Below are 19,077 nucleotides of genomic sequence, written 5' to 3'. Positions count from 1 at the left end.
TTGATGTTCTAAGGACAGGGTGAAAAGTCTCATAAAATATCGTGTCTGCTAATCAAGATATCAAAGGTCAAAGGTCACAAAATTTGTTTTTTTGCAAATATTTCGCGTTTTATGCGTCGCACGTCATTAGATGCTTTACAAAACTTGTAAAACATAAAATTTTCTACAAGTTTGGTAAAAATATTTGTTTTGTATCATTAACCGTTTTTGAGATACAGCGCGAAGAGTGGGAGGCGTACATCCGTTTATAGAATCCAGCGAGTATTTCTACCTGCTTAACTTGGTATAAGCTTTGAAAAAGTAAACAATCGTGAAAAAAGTGGTCTCGGCAAGTCGTTTGAACAATAATTTTATTACTTTCTTCGTTGTATTATTAGGAATTAAGAATGAAATATTGCTCGACTAGAAATTTGTGCGAAAAAATTGAAAGAGTTGAGAGATGTCCTTACGGAGTATGTACCAGATGATAAGAAGATCCTTTCCAAATTAAGAGAAAAATATATAACTGACATTATAATTACACCGAAGATTGGATCATTCCCTATTTTTTCTTATCGCGATGCTCAAGCTTAAATTTTATCCATAGCTTGGTATGAAAATAAAAAAGGCACTTCGGAAGAAGAACACTTGCGCGTAGTGGAAGCTGCTGCGGCGATTATTAGAGAAGATATTCGATCTTCTGTTGTTGAGACCAAGTCCTATCCGCCCCCGAGTAAAATATTGATGAAGAAATTCCGAACACTTAATTATATTTTCTGCAAGAAGTTATTATAAAGAACAGAAAAGGAAAGACGGGGCATTTTAAAACGAAATACATGGCTATAAGTAATGCTATAATGACTTCCATACGAAAACGGTCCTTTTTTTCGCAGTTATTAATAGGCCTATCTGTATTTCTTCATAGAAGAAATATAGATAGGCCAAACATCCAAAAAGACTTTTGGATGTTTTGTCAAGTTTAGGTTTTTTCGCTTCATATAGTGATACTGTAAAATGTTAAATTTCAGCTGTTTATCACCCACAGCCTCGTAATCAACCATCAGAGTCAAGTGCTTTAGTACAGTATGCAGCGGATAATGCAGAAAAATATTTATACTCTTGATGGCTATAATACTGTTCATATAATGGGAATGATAAAAATAATAACTCCAAAATCTGAAGTTATATCCGATGACCGCATAAAGAAATTTACAACAAAACCAAGTGCAAAGGAGTTAGCAGCACTATCACATATACCCCTTCTAGTGTATGAAAATCATGTCGTACCCAGATTGAGCAAGAGATTCAAGTTCAAAATTTTAATGATGTAGAAGAACTAACCGAACAAATATTTAATGTAGTTGATTTGTTGTAGATGTACGAAAAGTGGAAAAATATCTCACCGTTGCCAGGGTGGAATGGATTTATTGAACAACTTACAAAAAACAATGAGAACGTTGTAACTTCTCGGATTCTGTTTCTTACTTTTACTCATCATCCTGCGAGTAATATTGACACAATTTACACCACATTACAGTGTGCTATAAGCACTGCCAAGAAACATGAACAAAGAACATGCTTAATAACTTTTGATCAGCCATTGTACATAAAAGCACGTGAAATCGTAGCAGCTTCAGATGCTAACTCAAACTTGTCCAGAGTAGTTGTGAAACTAGGAGGCTTTCATATGCTTATGTCTTTTATTGTATGCATAGGGTATATAATGAATGGAAGCGGAATCAAGGAAGCTCTCAGTACAATTTATGCTTCGAATTCTGTCGACAAAATGTTGGATGGTCACGCTTTTGCAAGAAGTATCAGAGGCCATACGCTATTACTTTTTGCATTATCGATGATGATTTTTGAAGATATGGAGATTGAAAGTTATAATGCTTTAGATGGGTTCATTCAGCAGATAACAATTTGCGATGTTTCCTATGAAACTGTGGAAGAATGTGCAGGTAACTCTGGCTCCGTAGTTTATATAGCGTTATCCTACAAACGGATGCGCGCTTCCCACTCCCCGCGCTATATCTTGAAAACCATTAACCATACGAAGAAATAAACTAAAACAAACTTGTAGAAAATTTTATTTTCTATAAGTTTTGTTAAACATCTAATGACATGCGACGCAAAGGAGGCGAGATATTTGCAAAAAAATGATTTTTATGACCTTTGACCTTTAATATCTTGATTAGCAGACACGATATCTTATGAGACTTTTCACCCTATCTTTAGAACGTCAAAACAAAGGTCTGTGCAAAATTTCAGCTTGTTATCTTTCATTCCGAGGTTAAACCCTTATTTGACTGGACTAACATATTTAACTCAAAAACATGAGAGCAGTTTTGGTATCACTCTCCAGGTTGAATATATGTTCAATATAATATTTTAAAAAATACCAATAGAATATTTCAGGAATTGTTTTATTGATTACAAAATACCACAACATGACAATAATTTATAATAAAAATATAACACATTATCATTTTTAATTCAATTTCCAACGTATGGTTATCCTACCCTTAAAACAGCCCTGATTTAGTATTGGTAACGTTCTCCTATCGGTGTAAACAAATTCGAGGAAAACTGTGTATGTATGCATGCATGCGTACACGCACCTTATTTCCACCACAACGATGATGAGCGCTAACTTCTTGGATGGACTATATTTTATTCAGTCTTTAGAGTAGGTAGAATCAATTCTAGACCAGCGTATATCGCACAGCCGCTTCTCTCTTCGCATCTAATGGTCCAAGTCCTGAATACAGAGTTCAACCCGCAAACAATTTTTGATTAAAAAAAAAAAATGTCCTGACTAGAAGTTGTTCTTAGGACAACTTCGTTTGAGAGCATCGTGTTAAAAATGGGAGAGTTCTCAGATTGTATATAATTGCTTAATGTGTGCACGTGACTTAAAGCACGTCGTGGTCAAGTGCGTTGTCTAAGTCTATAGAAATCCCGAAACGGCATTCGTTTCCTCAGGTGCAAGCCACGCCATGCGAATGACGAGGGACCTTCACTTACTGGCGGACCGAAATAAAACGGCGGTCACGAGCGCTGACTGTTGAGTCACCTGTTGCACCTTTGAGTGAAAATAGTCTACGAAGCGATGCACCCGAGTCGCAGCAGTCCACCAGTGGTTTGAGGTCATAAGAGAAGCGATTTAAAACAGAGCGGAAGCGGACAAGGGCGAATCCATAAAGGGACTGTAGATGCAGTGACAGTCAAATTAACAGCTAGTATTTCTGGTTTATCAAATGTGACATTTATACGCCATAGTAAATATAAAATAACTATTTCGTGGTTTTGCTACTTATTAAGCAAATGAAACGCTTCGCAAATTTGTTGTGAATATTGCGTTACACATGTCGAGTTGAGTGACTTCTCTGTGAATAAAATTCTGCATGATATTGGTATACGAAACGCTTTATAAAGTGTCAAAATCCAGTATGAAATGTTTGATACAGAGCAGCTTTGACTAATTACGTGCGAGTGTATTTCCACTAATTAGACCGAAAGAGAAATTGATCCCATTTGGCATGCCTTCAGAACTAAAACTACATATATATTGTGCTATATATGACATATACAAAAATCTTTAGTGTGAAATTATTCGACTCTTTACGACGATTCTTCTTAGGGGTGGTCAGACATAATGACCTTGTGGCCATAAATACACATAGTGCCTTCACGCTTATATATATTGACAAACCCTGCTTGACTGTTTTTCGAGTACTGGCTTGATAATGGACATCGCTGTATGTTATTAAGAAGGACCATGATCTCAATAAGGTTCAATACTATTGAGCCCTTTAGTATTATTGTAGATAATTCCAGTTCATTTATTATATTAGTTGATGACTTTGTATATGCCTCTTCATTATCGAGAATAATATATTAATATAAAGCATTAAACGTTGCACATGCAATTGCGTCGAATTTGTGTGGTCGTAGATTTAAACCTAGATACATTAATTGCTGCAAATTTGCTGTTATTTTTTAAGCCATCTCGAATACATTTAATCAGTCCGACTATTAGGCTGTAAAATTGCTCTTAGCTTTCTCTTATAGGTAAATCTTAAGAAAAACTAGAAAGAGTACTGTATTTGTCATAGACAGAATGAGAATCATTTTAGTTACGTTCAAGGATATTGCCTAATGTTTCTCTTGCTGTTTTATAAAGGGTAATCCAACTACAGTTTCCGATTTTTTTTTATAAAAAAAAACATACAAATTTGAAGATATCTTCTAAAAATTTTTTTATTAATCGAACATTTGATGTACAGTAAACCCCCTAATAACACGGTCAATTGGGGACGTGCTATTTGGATGCCTGTTACTTTATGTGTGAGTGAGCCAAAGGGAAAACTATTTTTAAAAATCTTGTTTTTTTTTACTTTATAAAATTTTCGACCCCTTATTTACTTCCGTCTGATTCGGAACATTTTATTCCTTAAATAAAGTGGTGAAATAGGTGAAAATCTGTCGGCGGGAGTTCAGGTTCATCCACAAAGGGGATGCGGCAGAATTTCATAATTTGAATAATTTAATTTGCTAATAGGGATTTGTTATGCGTAAAGGAGAGCGTTGTCGTACAGTATAATTGTTCTATATATTTTTTTTAAATTAGCTGTTTTTTTTTAATTTTTCGTTTATATCATGAATTTCACGACAATCGTGCCGTCGCGTCAATCTAGCTTTCATATTAATCATATCTAAAGTGAATTTTGACTAAAAGGAGAACGCAAAATACAATTATCCCTTCTCATAAGTCAAAAATCCACGTCAAAAGCAATAAAATCGTGCCGTCGCCGTCACAGTGAATGCGTTCAGTTATTTAGCGTTCATATTGAGACTTTTTTATAATAAGTGAAAATGGTATAAAGAACATCTAAACTGAATTTTGACCAATAGGAGAGCGCAAAAAACAACTATCACTTCTCAGAAGTCAAAAATCCACGTCGAAAGCAATAAAATCGTGCCGTCGCTGTCGCAGTGGGAACGCTCGTTACCGAGCGTTCCCACTGCGACGGCGACGGCACGATTTTATTGCTTTTGACGTGGATTTTTGACTTCTGAAAAGTGATAATTGTTTTTGCGCCCTCCTATTGATCAAAATTCAGTTTGAATACACTTAACCAATATTTTCATATCAGAAGTAAGGATAGCCATCATATTTTTAAAACATAGTGTAATATCAAAGTGCGGACAAACTATAAAGCATTGAGAATTGAGTTAGCTTAGTTTGTATTTTGGACTTGTAAGTTCTAAAACTATAATTAATTTTGAAATTTTTGTAATGTCGAGTTCGGTTTGGTTAATTCGTGTAGGTTAGGTTTGGGTTTGAACAGAAAATGTACGTTTTGCAACTGTCACATAATTTCACTAGCTCCTATAAGTATAATTATATTTTCGCTGATAGAAATATGTATCTACTGGTAAAAATCTATTTGGAAAAATAACATTTATACATCGCATGTAAATAAATAATGGCAAGTTTGTAAAAGTATATATTAGTACGTATTAAAAAGTTGAAATCGCATTATTTTACTAAGTGAAAATGTATTCCGATATAATTTCACTGAAATTACTTATTATAATGAAATCCTTTAATTGTTTGATTACTACTTCTTCCATGACCTTTTCTATACTATGCGACATGTCAATTGGTCTCATTTCCTCAACAACCGTCTATAATAGTAGCAATCTTCAAATTATTAGGTATTTCTCCTCCAGAGAGTGCTTTACTACTAAATAATGTAATTTAGTTCCTAGTATTTTTCATGTTTCTTTAATTATGTTCACATCTAATTCATCAGTACTGGTTTCCTTTTTAATTGAATTTCTTAAAAGATACTAATTTATGTTTCATTATTGTATTGTACTAAATTATTAAACTGAAGTATTGAATTCACAATCTCTTCTATACTATTAATTTAGTATGTATTCATTTTTTCTGCTATTATATGAACATCTTTATATATATTTACATCAATCTCCATATTTATTATATCGTTTCTAATTCATTTTTATTATTGTTTTCCACATCTTATTTTGATCATTTTTTATTTAATCTATCGACTTCATACCATTTTTTTAACTGTGCTTAATGCTTTGACTGTCATGTTACAGCTAACATTTTGACTATCACTAAAAATCCTAAATAATAACGTCTAATTTGAACTATTAAATTTAAAAAATCAGAACGAAGCAAAAATAATATTTAAAACCCAAAAAGTTGAGGGTCCGGTATTCGCACACTCGCTAGCTTCGGTACCTCACGATAGTGAGGTACCGACTTTATATTAATAATTAAAATATGAAATAATTTAATCAAAATATATTATTAAATCATCCATTCATAAGTTTTGTTTACAACATAAAATTAACGCTGACAAGGCGAAAAAACGGTGGTATATTTCTTTCGGCGAAATCGTCAATTTCATCGATTTCATGTGTCAGCGTTTCGAAGGTTAATGACTCTTTGTAGCAGAAAAATGAGTTTAATTGTAAATTAATCAAATATAAATAGAATTGGATAATTTAACTTTTTTGAATATGCTTATATGTAGTATAACTATAAGGCAGTAGTTCCTACTAAAATTTAATTCAGGCTTAAAGTGACTTATAAAAAATGTTGACTGCTTATCTTATAAACATATTATTAGAAACCCTTCTGGTGGATTCAGGATGAATAACATAAGAGCTGAGCCTTTTTAAACATATTATACAGTTGTGTTGATACAGCTTAAATGTATTATGATGCCATAATAAGTTTTCGGTTTCTGGATAATACAAAAGCTCGAACTGAAAGTTACAAATTAATTGGTATAACACCAAAAGGGCTTTTGCTTTTGTGCTGCAAGCAATTCCTAATAGTACTAATTATAAAAATAATTGTTTTTCATAGTACTCCTGAATAAATTAAAATACATTTAGATATATTAAAAAATACTTGGACTCATGGGACAGAATGTGTGGAATTGGATGTCACGTTAATATAATACATGAGACGTTAAAACTCGATTACTCTTTGGTACGTTTAGTGTATTTCTCATCAACATTATAAATATCAAGAGTAAAATGCATACACACTATGTGGGCGGAAAAATGACGCATTCTCTATATTATATCATGAGCGAGGAAGGACATTATATCATTTAAAAAAAACATTTGTGAGCATACATACATATGACAAGTCATGGATTATATTCGGCATGTTTGTGGATTAATTTAATTGGATTGTGTGCCATTCATTCGCTCGGCGTGTTCGTAATCCAATATGTTGCGGATTAGGGTAGTCAAATCTGAGTTTGATTTATCGTGGATATCAGATTGGTTCTCTGATTAATTCATCGTGACAGATGTGTAATATTTACTATTCCAGGAATTTAAATTGTACAGTATCTAGTTATAAGCTATAACTAATGGATATTTACACATCTCGCAATTTTTTTAAACTCATGCAAATTATTGTGTGCTCTACATTTCCTGTGAGCTTTAATCTAACAGCGCTTGCACGTCATATAAATTGTTGATAATAATAGTGGTAGAGTCAACAATGGCTATTTGGTGTCATTGAAAGTTAGTTGTTTATATGTAAGCAATTTGTTTCTTGCAATTATGTATTTAAGAGTCCCTCATGGTTTATATTTTGTACCCATATTTTTTTAAATTTATTGTGCGCTTGATCAAAATTTAAAAATATTCGTCTAATTTGATTTTATTTGTTCCCAGCAAAAAAGATTTTAATTGTATTGTGCCTTTTTTGAGTGTGACTGCAGTAAAATAAACGCCGGAAAAGCTGGTTATAACCAATTTATTTTATAAACATATATAAATTACCACATACATATTTTTGTTTGCGGGCCAATTGCATCGCTTCTTGGACACACACACGAAATATTTTTACACCTTAAAAAATAAATGGTCCAGATGGCTACTCATATAGCGATTATTAAATATAGTCTTATGCGCTGGTAGAACGTATTGTTTATTGCGCATCCTTTCCAAACATAGAGTAGTTTTGCTAGTGGAACTTATGAGTGATTTATGTTACGGAAATGCGTTTTTTTTTTAAATATTTCCAATTATGAATGCAATAATTTTCACGATATTTCTTTTGTTATTCATCAATCTGTGGCGACCATACACAGATGTCTACGTTTGAAAGGGTATTTTTCTTGGAAATTGGGCTAATTTACGGTGACCAAAATGATCATCTAACAACAAAGAAAGAAGGCAATAGCGTAAAAGATGGGATCACACACGAAGCCCTCGTTACGACCGGAAAAAATCATATTTTGCAACAAAGAATATTTATTGATTTTATATTTATGATTTTTTATGGTCGTAAAAATAGATACCATTCATGCTATCAAATAAAAATAATCAAACACATATTATTCAAACTGCTGTCATAACTAAACTAAGGGACGATTCATGCTAACATTTTGATAGAACATTAAGCAAGAATGCCACTAATATTTTTAACTCTAACGAACTTATTGAAACCCCCTCTTATGCTATACTATAATACTATATTAATTCATATCAGATTATCTGAACCTTTTTGATCTATAATAATATACTAAGGCATGATATAATTGAACGTATTTAAGTATTGAAAAGTTTCAAACAACATCGTTTAAATGTCAATGATATGAAGGGAGTATGCATTTTATTAAAAGGACTTAAAAATATTGTGCTAAATTAATCATTGATGATCCTAGGGTTCGTTTTGTAATTACAAAATAATAACTCAACGAAAACACGAGACTATATTTAGTAACAAAAGCTACTGATCCAATAAATCTACCCAGATTAGTATCATATGTTTCACTGAATACATCCCTTTCCTTCATTTACTACCCCATAATATTAAATTTGAACAGAAAATTGATTACATGTATCAATAAAACAATGATATGGAGCAGCGCTGGCAATCTTTTTTGTTATCCTGTTTAATGTTTAGACAGCAAAAAAATTGTGTTATCGATCTCTTTTCGAGCACTGTCAAAAACAGTTAAATATACCAATAGACATGATCCAATTTCGCGTTCGCATAAAGTGACTTTTTTCGAACCGGAAATAAAATCTTTTTTGCACATTTCCCTTCCAGGATTTTCCTGAGATTAATTTTTATGACAGGCGTTTAGAGCTCACCTAGCGATGACACAACACACCGTCTTGGCGACCGGCCAGCATCAATCACGTGTCAAAATCTGCGAGAAGAGAAGACACGGAGGATTGGAAGAGACGGCGTCTTCCGCCGCACCAGATTTATGACGACAATGATTTTGGAAAAAGTTTATTACCAGCCGTCGCCTTGGCAACTCCGATGAATAAGTTACACAGCCACATCAAAGAGCTGAGAACATAATATTGTAATGATACGGTCATACAATCAATTACGTTTATACTTTCATACATAACACTACAAGTGTAGTGGGTATAATAATTTAGCATTCAACAATATGCACTTATAAGTTTCTCGAGCGATGTCATGTCAAGTTAAAATTACTCTATTCTTCCACAGTATGATTGCTTATACAATAGAAAGGTTAAATGCGATATTTCACGGTCGTGAAACAACTTAAACGCGTAGAGGTTTGTTTTTATAACAATAATATACACACATGAACAATTGTTGAAATAGAGACAGATCAAGATGTCAATGTTTTAAACACCTTCATTACAATCTTAGGTACATTTATAAATAATTTATGTATTTATTATTCATACAAGTTTGCCTTTTTTTCTTAAATCTGAAAACATATATCATTTTAAATTGCTCAATGTTGACATTGAACTATTTGAAACGTCGTATAAGACGTTGATAACAGAGACTATTTCAACAGTTGACTTTATTTGAGATAAACACCTTCAAAGTGCTTTGAGATTAAGGTGCAACTAAAGCATAATATAGGGTTTCTTAAACTATGTTCCACGGAAAGTTAATAAGTGTTCCGCAAACACGTTTGACTTCATATTTATTTACAAGCGAATGATAAAGAAGGTCTCTTTTCACACCTAGTGCATAAAAAAGGCGTATATTATTTTGTTCGGTTGTCCAAACTTGACCAATGCGACCGAATACTGTCATTAGTCTGCCCACAGTTGCCAAGATTGTCACGTTATACATTTTTTTTGACAAATAGCTTGCTTGACTAAAATAATATTACAGTTGCTAAAGCTCAAAGTAATATAAGGTGGGAAACTATGAAACGGGCGTTGAATAAGAATAAAAAACAAAAAACGATATTTTTCACATTATTTATTATATTTAGTCGAAATAACTTCCATTGGCATCTACAACTTTCTGCCAACGATTGGGCAAGTCATATATGCCTTTTTTAAAAAAATCTTTATTTTTAGAGTTAATGAACAATTCAAAATCTTTTATAATATCGTTTTGGTAATTATATTTTTTTTCTCTTAAAAATAATTCATAATTACGAAAAAGGTAATAATCGGTCGGTGAAATATCTGGTGAATATGGAGGATGTGGTAAAATTTCATATTGTAGAGATGTTAATTTATCAACAGTGATTGAAGCTGTATGTGGTCGTGCGTTATCATGCAGTAATATTGCGCCACTTCTATTGAGCAATGCTGGTTGTTTTTTCAAAAGTTTTGAATGCATTACGTCAATTTCACGACAATAGGACTCCGCTGTTATGGTTGCGCCTGGTTGTAAGAAGGAATAATGGATCACTCCTTTGGCATTCCACCATATGGTAACCATTACCTTCTTTTGGTGAAATTTCGGCTTAGGGGTGTGTCCTGGGGGTGTATTCTTATCTACCCATTTGCTTGATCGTTTTCGATTATCGTATAATATCCACTTTTCATCACAAGTGATGATTTGGTGTAAAAACGGCAATCGTGTATTGCGAAGCAACAAAGATGCACACTTGCTCTTGCGGTCGATCATCTGCAGTTGCGTCAGTTCGTATGGCACATATGAGTCCAATTTTTTTACTTTATTTATTGCACGCAGATGTTTTAACACAGCCGTATGGCTAGTTCCTAGTTTAGCCCCAAGTTCACGAATAGTTGTGTGTGGATCGGATTCCACAGTCGTCCTTAATTCATCGTTATCAATATGGGCCGGTGGTCTTCCTCGAGGCTCGTTAACGATACTCAAATTACCAGAACAAAATTTTTGGAACCAATATCGAGCATTTTTTTCATTAGCGGATCCATCTCCGAATGCGTGATTAATATTTCTCGAAGCTTGAGCTGCACTATGGTTCAATTTGAACTCGTACAAGAAAAGTAGATGTAAATCGCGTTTTGTTTCCATCTGTTTTCGGAGAAAAATAAAATCAAAATGGGGTACAAACACGAAACAATTTTACGAAATAAGTAAGAAGAATACCTTTAAAATTTATAAATAAAAATATCAAGCGCACGTTACAAGGAACCTCTCTCAGTCGCAGCTAAACACAGACTAAAAAAAAACGCCCGTTTCATAGTTTCCAACCTTATATATACTAGATGCACCTTATCGCGCGAGTTATTAATTGAAGCCCTTACATGAAAAATTGCCAATGTCCACTTTTTTACAAAATTTGTTTTATTGTCGAAATGGATCATGCTGGGCATTCTCTTTTAAAGTTTTCTAACCCTAAGGGCTGTGACTTCGCAGCTAGAAAGACACTGTTGGTAACTGGTAATAATTCATATTGCGATAAACTATGTCGTTATTCTCAGAGCGGTGGTGGAAAAGCTGGCGGAAGAATGATGTCAGTGGAAGAGGAGTAGTGTTAGTAGTAGTCTGGTGGAGTCCTTTTCTGGTATCGGGCCGTATCTGACCTCTTCTCAATAGAGACCAGCTTTAAGTATCAATGGTTGCAAAGCTCGCTGACGAATCACAACCATGTAGCGACCATCCAGCCAATTGTTGCACTCGTTTCTTCAACCAATGCAATATGTATATGACATCCTTTTTAGGTCGAATGGTGCAACATGAATATTGTTGTTTTACGGTGCTTTTAATCTTCCGGTGATATTTTTTTTCCGTGCCCGTTTCGCAATAAAGAAATATTTTTTCAATGCATCGGAGAATAATTGCGTTTTATTTATGTGTAACCCTTTTTTCTACACGCAACGAGGGCTTTTGTGTGGTCCCATCCTTTACATCCAGTATACAATCAGTATATATTGAAATGGATAGTTAAGGTGTCTCGATTTTTTTAGTTTAGTTTCCTATTTTACATGTTATTTTATTAAAGTATTTTTAATGTAGTGTAGCAATAATGTAAAAAATGTCCGAAAAACGACCTATGTCAAATTATTATTTTTAATCATTTTTTGTGTTTATTATTTTATATTTAATATAAATTTTCTCTGTTTTAATATTTAATGTTCAAACAAAGTTTTCATTTAGAAAGACATTCATTAAGCCATGTGTGAAAGACATAGTGTCATGCACTTTTAACAAGCAGACCGCCAAAAAATAGATGCTGTACACTTATCAAATAAATCTGATTTACAACGCATCAAAGATCTTAATTGACATAGAGAAAGAGCTAAAGTAGTAAAAAGAGTTAAAAGATACATATCGAGTCAACCAATTGAGCTTATTAAAAGCGATATAAATCTATTTGCCATAAATATTTGTGACTTGCAATGCAGGTTTATTCATCACGCCAACGGTATATAATCCTACGTGACGATGAGATATTTGGGCGGAGTGGGACTACTTGAAAATGCATGCAACTTTCTATAGTCTAAGTTTAAGAGTAAGACAGAGCGAAAGCATCTCTTTTATTTCCAAAAAAATATAGAAGCGTGATCTTGGAGAGTTTAGCAGCACTCGCACTAATACAAACCAAGACAAATTATCTTTATCTCGTTATTAGATTTTGTGAATAGTAATAAATAAACACTCTATTATTTCAAACATGTCCAACATGCTTCCTGTTTGTGTAACTCGGTTAATCTATTATATATTCCTTTATCGTTCACGCATCGCCAATGCCATTGATTGCTCTCGTTTTCATTTTGCCATAGCACAACACAACTCGTCTGCACCCCGCGTGTGTCATAATCGCCCCTTTGTGCCTCCGCAAATTAAATTTGCGCACAAAGCCCACCCCGGCTCGACAGCGCGCAGACTGTAGATTTTAATTAACGCTCGTCACCTCTCTCGTACACGTAAATATTTTCATAACGCACACGTCTATTGTCGTTGCGAACACATGACATGCCCAGACGCCGTGAACCGGTTTATGCCGGCTTGTTATATTATGTTGTATGTGCAGTGAGTGATTTGTAATAAAAATAAAAACAACTATATTTGGAGTTGCTTTTTCCGGGCGTGCTTGTAAATTATTGCATTTTATTTATGTCGTATCTGTTGCTATTTATTCCATATCGTTGTTTATCGAGTTGCGTTGGCGTTTATAAATAGCGTTATCGGACGGCGAATAAGTCAATGGAGTGACGCGGAATTTTTGTATAGCGATAGGGTTTGCTTAATGCGCGAATTAGTAAGGAAAGAATTTATTTATCTTCAATTGACAAGTTTTCTGATTGCTTTTATTTTTAAATTCATTTCATGCACTATGTATTTATATACAGTAGCACGAAACATGGGATTATCCCTTTTTCTGATGACGTCACACGCGAGTTGTCTGGTCTTGTATGATAGTACGTATCAATTCCGTGCCTTATTGCCGGATTTGTTTACCAAATGTTTCGTAAAACTCTTACGTAGTATCACTCGATCTTCACTAATAGTATATAATATTTTTTACGGCAGCTCTTGTTTTACACCGGCATTATATTTTATAAGACTTTGAATTGATGATTGATTTCAACCTAAAATATTGTGAAATTGTTTTGTCGTAATTCTATTGAAATACACAATAATATCACATTTTTTACTGAAACTCAATTGCGGATGAAACGGCATTATACCTTTTATAAATGTTTTCACCACGTAAGCTTGGGGTAAATTGGCAATATACGAGGATAAATAAGTCCTTGCAAAACAATAGAAAAGCACTTTTTTGTGTTGACGACGGTAAAATACATATACTGTTTTTTTGTCATGGGGCTCAGAAACATTATTTTCCCAGGGCCTGGGCTCACTTAACTTAAATTCAAAGAAAATGCTTTGTAAAAAAAGTATTTATAGCCGACATATAAATTATTCCAGCTCCTCTTAGCTATTGCCAACAACATTATTGTGTCTGGAAAAGTGTTCTCAAATGTAGAGGTCCTGGCTGCGACGGGCAAGTATAAGGGACGCAATCGTGACTCTATGGTATTTTTTCTCTGCAAATATATGAATTGCTTTGCTAGGTCTCCAGTCTTAATGTTGTGTTTCTGTATATGTACATATATATTATATATAAATAATGCCAGAGTACAAAATTGCAAGTGTGATCCAATGAGTCATACATAAAGTAAAATTTAAAACGATAGTATCTCCCTTATCTCTAACCTCATTCACTATGTTAATAGAGGAATTAAATGAATAAACATTTACCGCAACATTTAAGTGAAGTATAATTAAATAAAAACATATTTAAGTACTTAATCCCTAAGACTATCAATGACAAGCACAATGTATTTACAACAAAATGAACTGTGTTTTATTCCAGTTTATATTAACCATCACTAGGCTTACTATATTTATGAAGCTCTAAACCGGGACAGCTAAAAAAGCTTTTTTGTTCAATTTGGGATGTTGCGAGAGCTAAAAAATTGTCATCTCGGAAATTTTAAATACAATCACTTTTTTAAGCTGCTATAAGGAATATATTTAACCAAAATATTCTAAAATAACGCACCGAAAAAATGATTTATTTTCATCCGGATACTCACAGTTGGCATCTGTTTTGTGATCTAGTTTGCTTGTATTAGTTTTCGTATCAGAGATAGCTTAGTATCGTATCTTTATATATTTTCAATGAATTGAAAAATTGCTAAGCTGAAACAAAATTCTAGCGCTTAAAAATAACTGTAAGAATCAGTTTTGGTGGATTCAAATTCCATAGCAGCATAATAAGGCTACCGACTTGTAGGTTAGTTTGCGCTGTAGTAATCTATTTCGGGCTAGACTTTTTAAGAACTTGGATAACTTATAGTTTATTTTATCACCTTTTATATTGTCAATTAGTAAATTAAACGTGGATTAAGAGAATGCTATTTATGATATATTGCTTAGAAATTTAATTACTGCATCTATTTTAATACTATATTGATGTACCGTTCTACATAATATGTTTTATAAAAAGTGCATTTCTCTAGAAATTCGCAGCTGTAAAAATCACATCACTCGAGTGTAATTATTTTATATGTTATTACTAAATCATATAACAGTATCCTGCCTAGTCAATATTTTCTCTACTCAAATGCCTATTTTTAGATCAACATTCCTTAGTATTTCGTTTCTGAATATGTACCTATAAAAGATGAATGATAGATGTTTTTCGTGCTGAAATTTCATAACTTATTCATGTATTCATTTCACTCAATGACACTGATTTTGCATGGACTTATTTTTCTTGCAAAAACAATTTTGTAGTACGTGATGTTTTTTATGTGCATATGATGCAAATGTAAGAGAAGTGGCATAGAAAACTACAAAATGATCCATTAAAACATCCTATCTATAGATAGATTAGAAAGTATCGTATTTATGTTAACAAACAAACCTTGTCGAAGGCCTCCTCAAAATCTGTATATTCGACGTCTACTTGAATTCCTGCATCTAGAGATTTTGGGACTTTGCAACCCTCCAAAATGAAAAAAAAAAACGGTTTCAACCGGTTCAAACCGTCAGCAATATCAAAATGAAAAAAACATAGAAGTCCGTTAGGGAAGATTTAACATCATCGCACTCGCCCACTCGATTCCAGTCCATACCTAAAAGTAAATTATTCAATAAATTAAAATGTATACAATTTCCAAACGACCATTCGCATACATTCTGATCGCTCACGCATTCCACCTCATTCGTAATTTTGATATTTGTACTTACATTTAATTTTATGTAGATATATACATAAATGTAGAGCTTTAACTGTTGGGAGGCGTTTTTAAAGAAGCTCCAGGTGAACCACGTTAAAGGAGAATTTATCCATTTTGCCACTTATCTCCATTCTAGACGACACAGTCATAACAAAGTTATCGAAAGTGCTTTTTGCCGAAAGAAGCCGTACAGCAGATCAGAGACAAGACGGCCGGAATGCGTTAGAGTATCGGTATTAGTCTATAATACATTGATATCGAGGTCGACGATTCAAGCAGTTTAGTGCGAGCACATGGCTGCGTGCGATAAGAACACAAGTTGCTAAAACGGCGATCGATATTGTTTATTGCTTCGAGTCATATTTCGCGAGTGTAGCTGTGACGCAAGAGGAAAATGTGCCTAGCGTTACATAATATATGTATGTGTGATACATGCATACGTATAAGTATCGATCTTTCTGTTGAAAGCTAGCGATTGAATTGTTAAAAGCTTGCCTAACTCCCTCCCTCGAGAGCTTCACTGAATAAATAAGGTATATCGTCGGATTTATTTAACTTGCTGTCTATATACATATATATGGTTATCGAAAGTGCTTTTTGCCGAAAGAAGCCGTACAGCAGATCAGAGACAAGACGGCCGGAATGCGTTAGAGTATCGGTATTAGTCTATAATACATTGATATCGAGGTCGACGATTCAAGCAGTTTAGTGCGAGCACATGGCTGCGTGCGATAAGAACACAAGTTGCTAAAACGGCGATCGATATTGTTTATTGCTTCGAGTCATATTTCGCGAGTGTAGCTGTGACGCAAGAGGAAAATGTGCCTAGCGTTACATAATATATGTATGTGTGATACATGCATACGTATAAGTATCGATCTTTCTGTTGAAAGCTAGCGATTGAATTGTTAAAAGCTTGCCTAACTCCCTCCCTCGAGAGCTTCACTGAATAAATAAGGTATATCGTCGGATTTATTTAACTTGCTGTCTATATACATATATATGGATACTCAAGGTAAATAAAATCTCATTGAATTTTCAGTATAGGTATATTTTTCGATATGCTGTTAGGGGGTTAAAAGCAATAACGCTTTCCATTACACATGTTGATGCTATATTCTCAATTTTCCTCATATTACATTTAACAAGCTTTCATTTTATATATTAGTTTTCTCAAGCTCTTAAAAATTACCTTAATATTGCTTTATCTTACACAACAACCTGGATTGAGGTTTATCTAATATTATTGTTTACTTCGCTCTATCTTAAACCACGAAGCGCCAGTCTCTGATGCTGATAAATATCACCGTAAAACAACTTTTAACTTATTGTCTAGTATATATATATTTTTTTTATATAATTTTCAGTAAAAAAATACGGTTACTTAAGTTTCTGATCTTTATTTAAAACATAATACATTTAAGGATATCTTCGGGTTTTTTTTAATTAATCGAACATTTAATGTTTTTTAATAATTATCAAAAATAATATCAATTAAATAGCTGCCTCTAGGCGTTTTGCAGCAGCCTATCTTTTCGATGTAATTTTCGTACATCTTGGTTATAATTAGACGAATGTTGGTTTTTATGTGCTCAAATGTTTCGGGTTTGTCTTTAAGCGTAACCTTACAAAAAATCCAATGGCGTTAAATCAAATGATTTTGGCGGCCAGTTGACATTATTATTTTTTTGTAATATATTGCTGATATTGTTCTCACTATGTATATTTTACAGATGTGACGTATGACTATTGTGTGACTCGCTAGCCAATAAGACGCTTCGTGGATTTGTTTTGTGTATGCTTAAATCGATAGAACGCAAGTTATGTGACCATATACAGGGCATCATGTAAATAAAAGCCATTGAGTTGATTAATGAAGATCAGAGCGCATGCATATTTACAAACGCTTTAGGGGTGATCAGCCATAATGACTTTCATACACATACATACTCGTATTGTATGTTGCTATGAAAAGTCCTTCTCACGCGTTTCAACACATATATTATTTTAGCGTCAAACTATTAGTTTAGGCGCTTGCCTACACTGTATTATTATTGAAAATGTTATCATGTGTGTCTTGAGAATATTGACTATACTTTGAAAGTTGTTTGCTGTGAAAACATTCCTTTGAATATTTAGTTATCAGGGCTTTCTAATACATGATAGTAATATTAAAAAAAAAGTTATTAAGTAATGATATGATTATAAACAAAATGCTAACAACATAATATATACATGTTTCAAGGAATTTGTATTACCATTGAAAATATATTATCACTGGTATTAGACTGAAAACATCTTCACTGATGGATATATACTTTTACTAGTAAACTAATAATTTATCTGACGGGTACTAAATGAATTATATGCTGCTTTAAATTGTCATTTGACAGGAATGAAACGTGTAAAAAAAACAACGTACAGTAGTGGTTTTCAACTGATAGTTATGAACACTACTTGTACGTTTTTCAAAAAATAGTTGTAGGGTGACATATTACATATTAAGGCCAAAATGTTGTGAACGTACGTGTATCGGATCATCCGCGCAGTGAATAAATACAATTTCACTGATGTTGATCAGTGAAATTATATATAAATTATTTGATAGTTAGTGCAATTTTATTTATACTAGTAAATTATACACATTCACTGTGACAGTTAATTTTATTTTGTCAAGTTGAGTTTGGTGAATTTGTTTTGGTTAGGTTTGGGTTTAATTAGCAAATGGACACTTCGCACATGTCAAATTAAGTTTAGAGCAGCATATAATTTTACTGGCGCCTATCAATTAAATTATATTTATACTAGTGAAAATATAACTTATCTAAAAAGTACATATTCACTGTATCTATAAAATAGCAAAAATAATTATTTTGTAATTTTCATTTTTACTTTAAAAAATATAAATATAGCATTTATTGATTTTATAATAAAATGTACCGTGCTGTATTCTATAAAAAAATTATAAATTATTTTAAAACCATAATTTCATACCTTTCTTAAAAATTGAGAGCTTGTCACCCTTCTAGTTCTTGCTTGTCTTGCCAATGTGATGATTTAGGTTGGGGACATAATATTTATTGTTGTTGTTAAATAAAAATCTAG

The 19,077-nt window shown here is 33.1% G+C and overlaps 2 protein-coding genes and 1 long non-coding RNA gene across 11 annotated transcripts in view; 2 read left to right on the top strand and 1 right to left on the bottom strand.

The window, feature by feature from the left end:
* The window catches only part of sky (GTPase-activating protein skywalker), a 102,689-nt gene that overhangs the window by 42,268 nt on the left and 41,344 nt on the right, over window positions 1-19,077 (top strand). The gene's annotated exons all lie outside the window — the stretch shown is intronic.
* On the top strand, window positions 9,211-18,631 carry LOC148230324 (uncharacterized). The gene is made up of 3 exons (XR_015811144.1): window positions 9,211-10,193; window positions 11,485-16,505; window positions 16,931-18,631. It is a non-coding gene; the product is annotated as an uncharacterized LOC148230324 (long non-coding RNA).
* Window positions 10,187-11,480, bottom strand: LOC148230325 (histone-lysine N-methyltransferase SETMAR-like). Its single transcript, XM_088195607.1, has 2 exons — window positions 11,366-11,480; window positions 10,187-11,290 (listed from the first exon to the last, which is right to left on the bottom strand). Exon 2 carries the CDS (start codon window positions 11,288-11,290, stop codon window positions 10,268-10,270), a length of 1,023 nt encoding a protein of 340 aa, XP_088051733.1. The 5' UTR covers window positions 11,366-11,480; the 3' UTR covers window positions 10,187-10,267.

This window comes from Plectrocnemia conspersa, unplaced genomic scaffold (genome assembly GCF_051122295.1).
Source record: "Plectrocnemia conspersa isolate PC_06_02 unplaced genomic scaffold, ASM5112229v1 ptg000010l, whole genome shotgun sequence".
NCBI lineage: Eukaryota > Metazoa > Arthropoda > Insecta > Trichoptera > Polycentropodidae > Plectrocnemia > Plectrocnemia conspersa.
The sequence above is the reverse complement of the archived record's forward strand: the minus strand, read 5'-3'. Positions and strand labels throughout refer to the sequence as shown.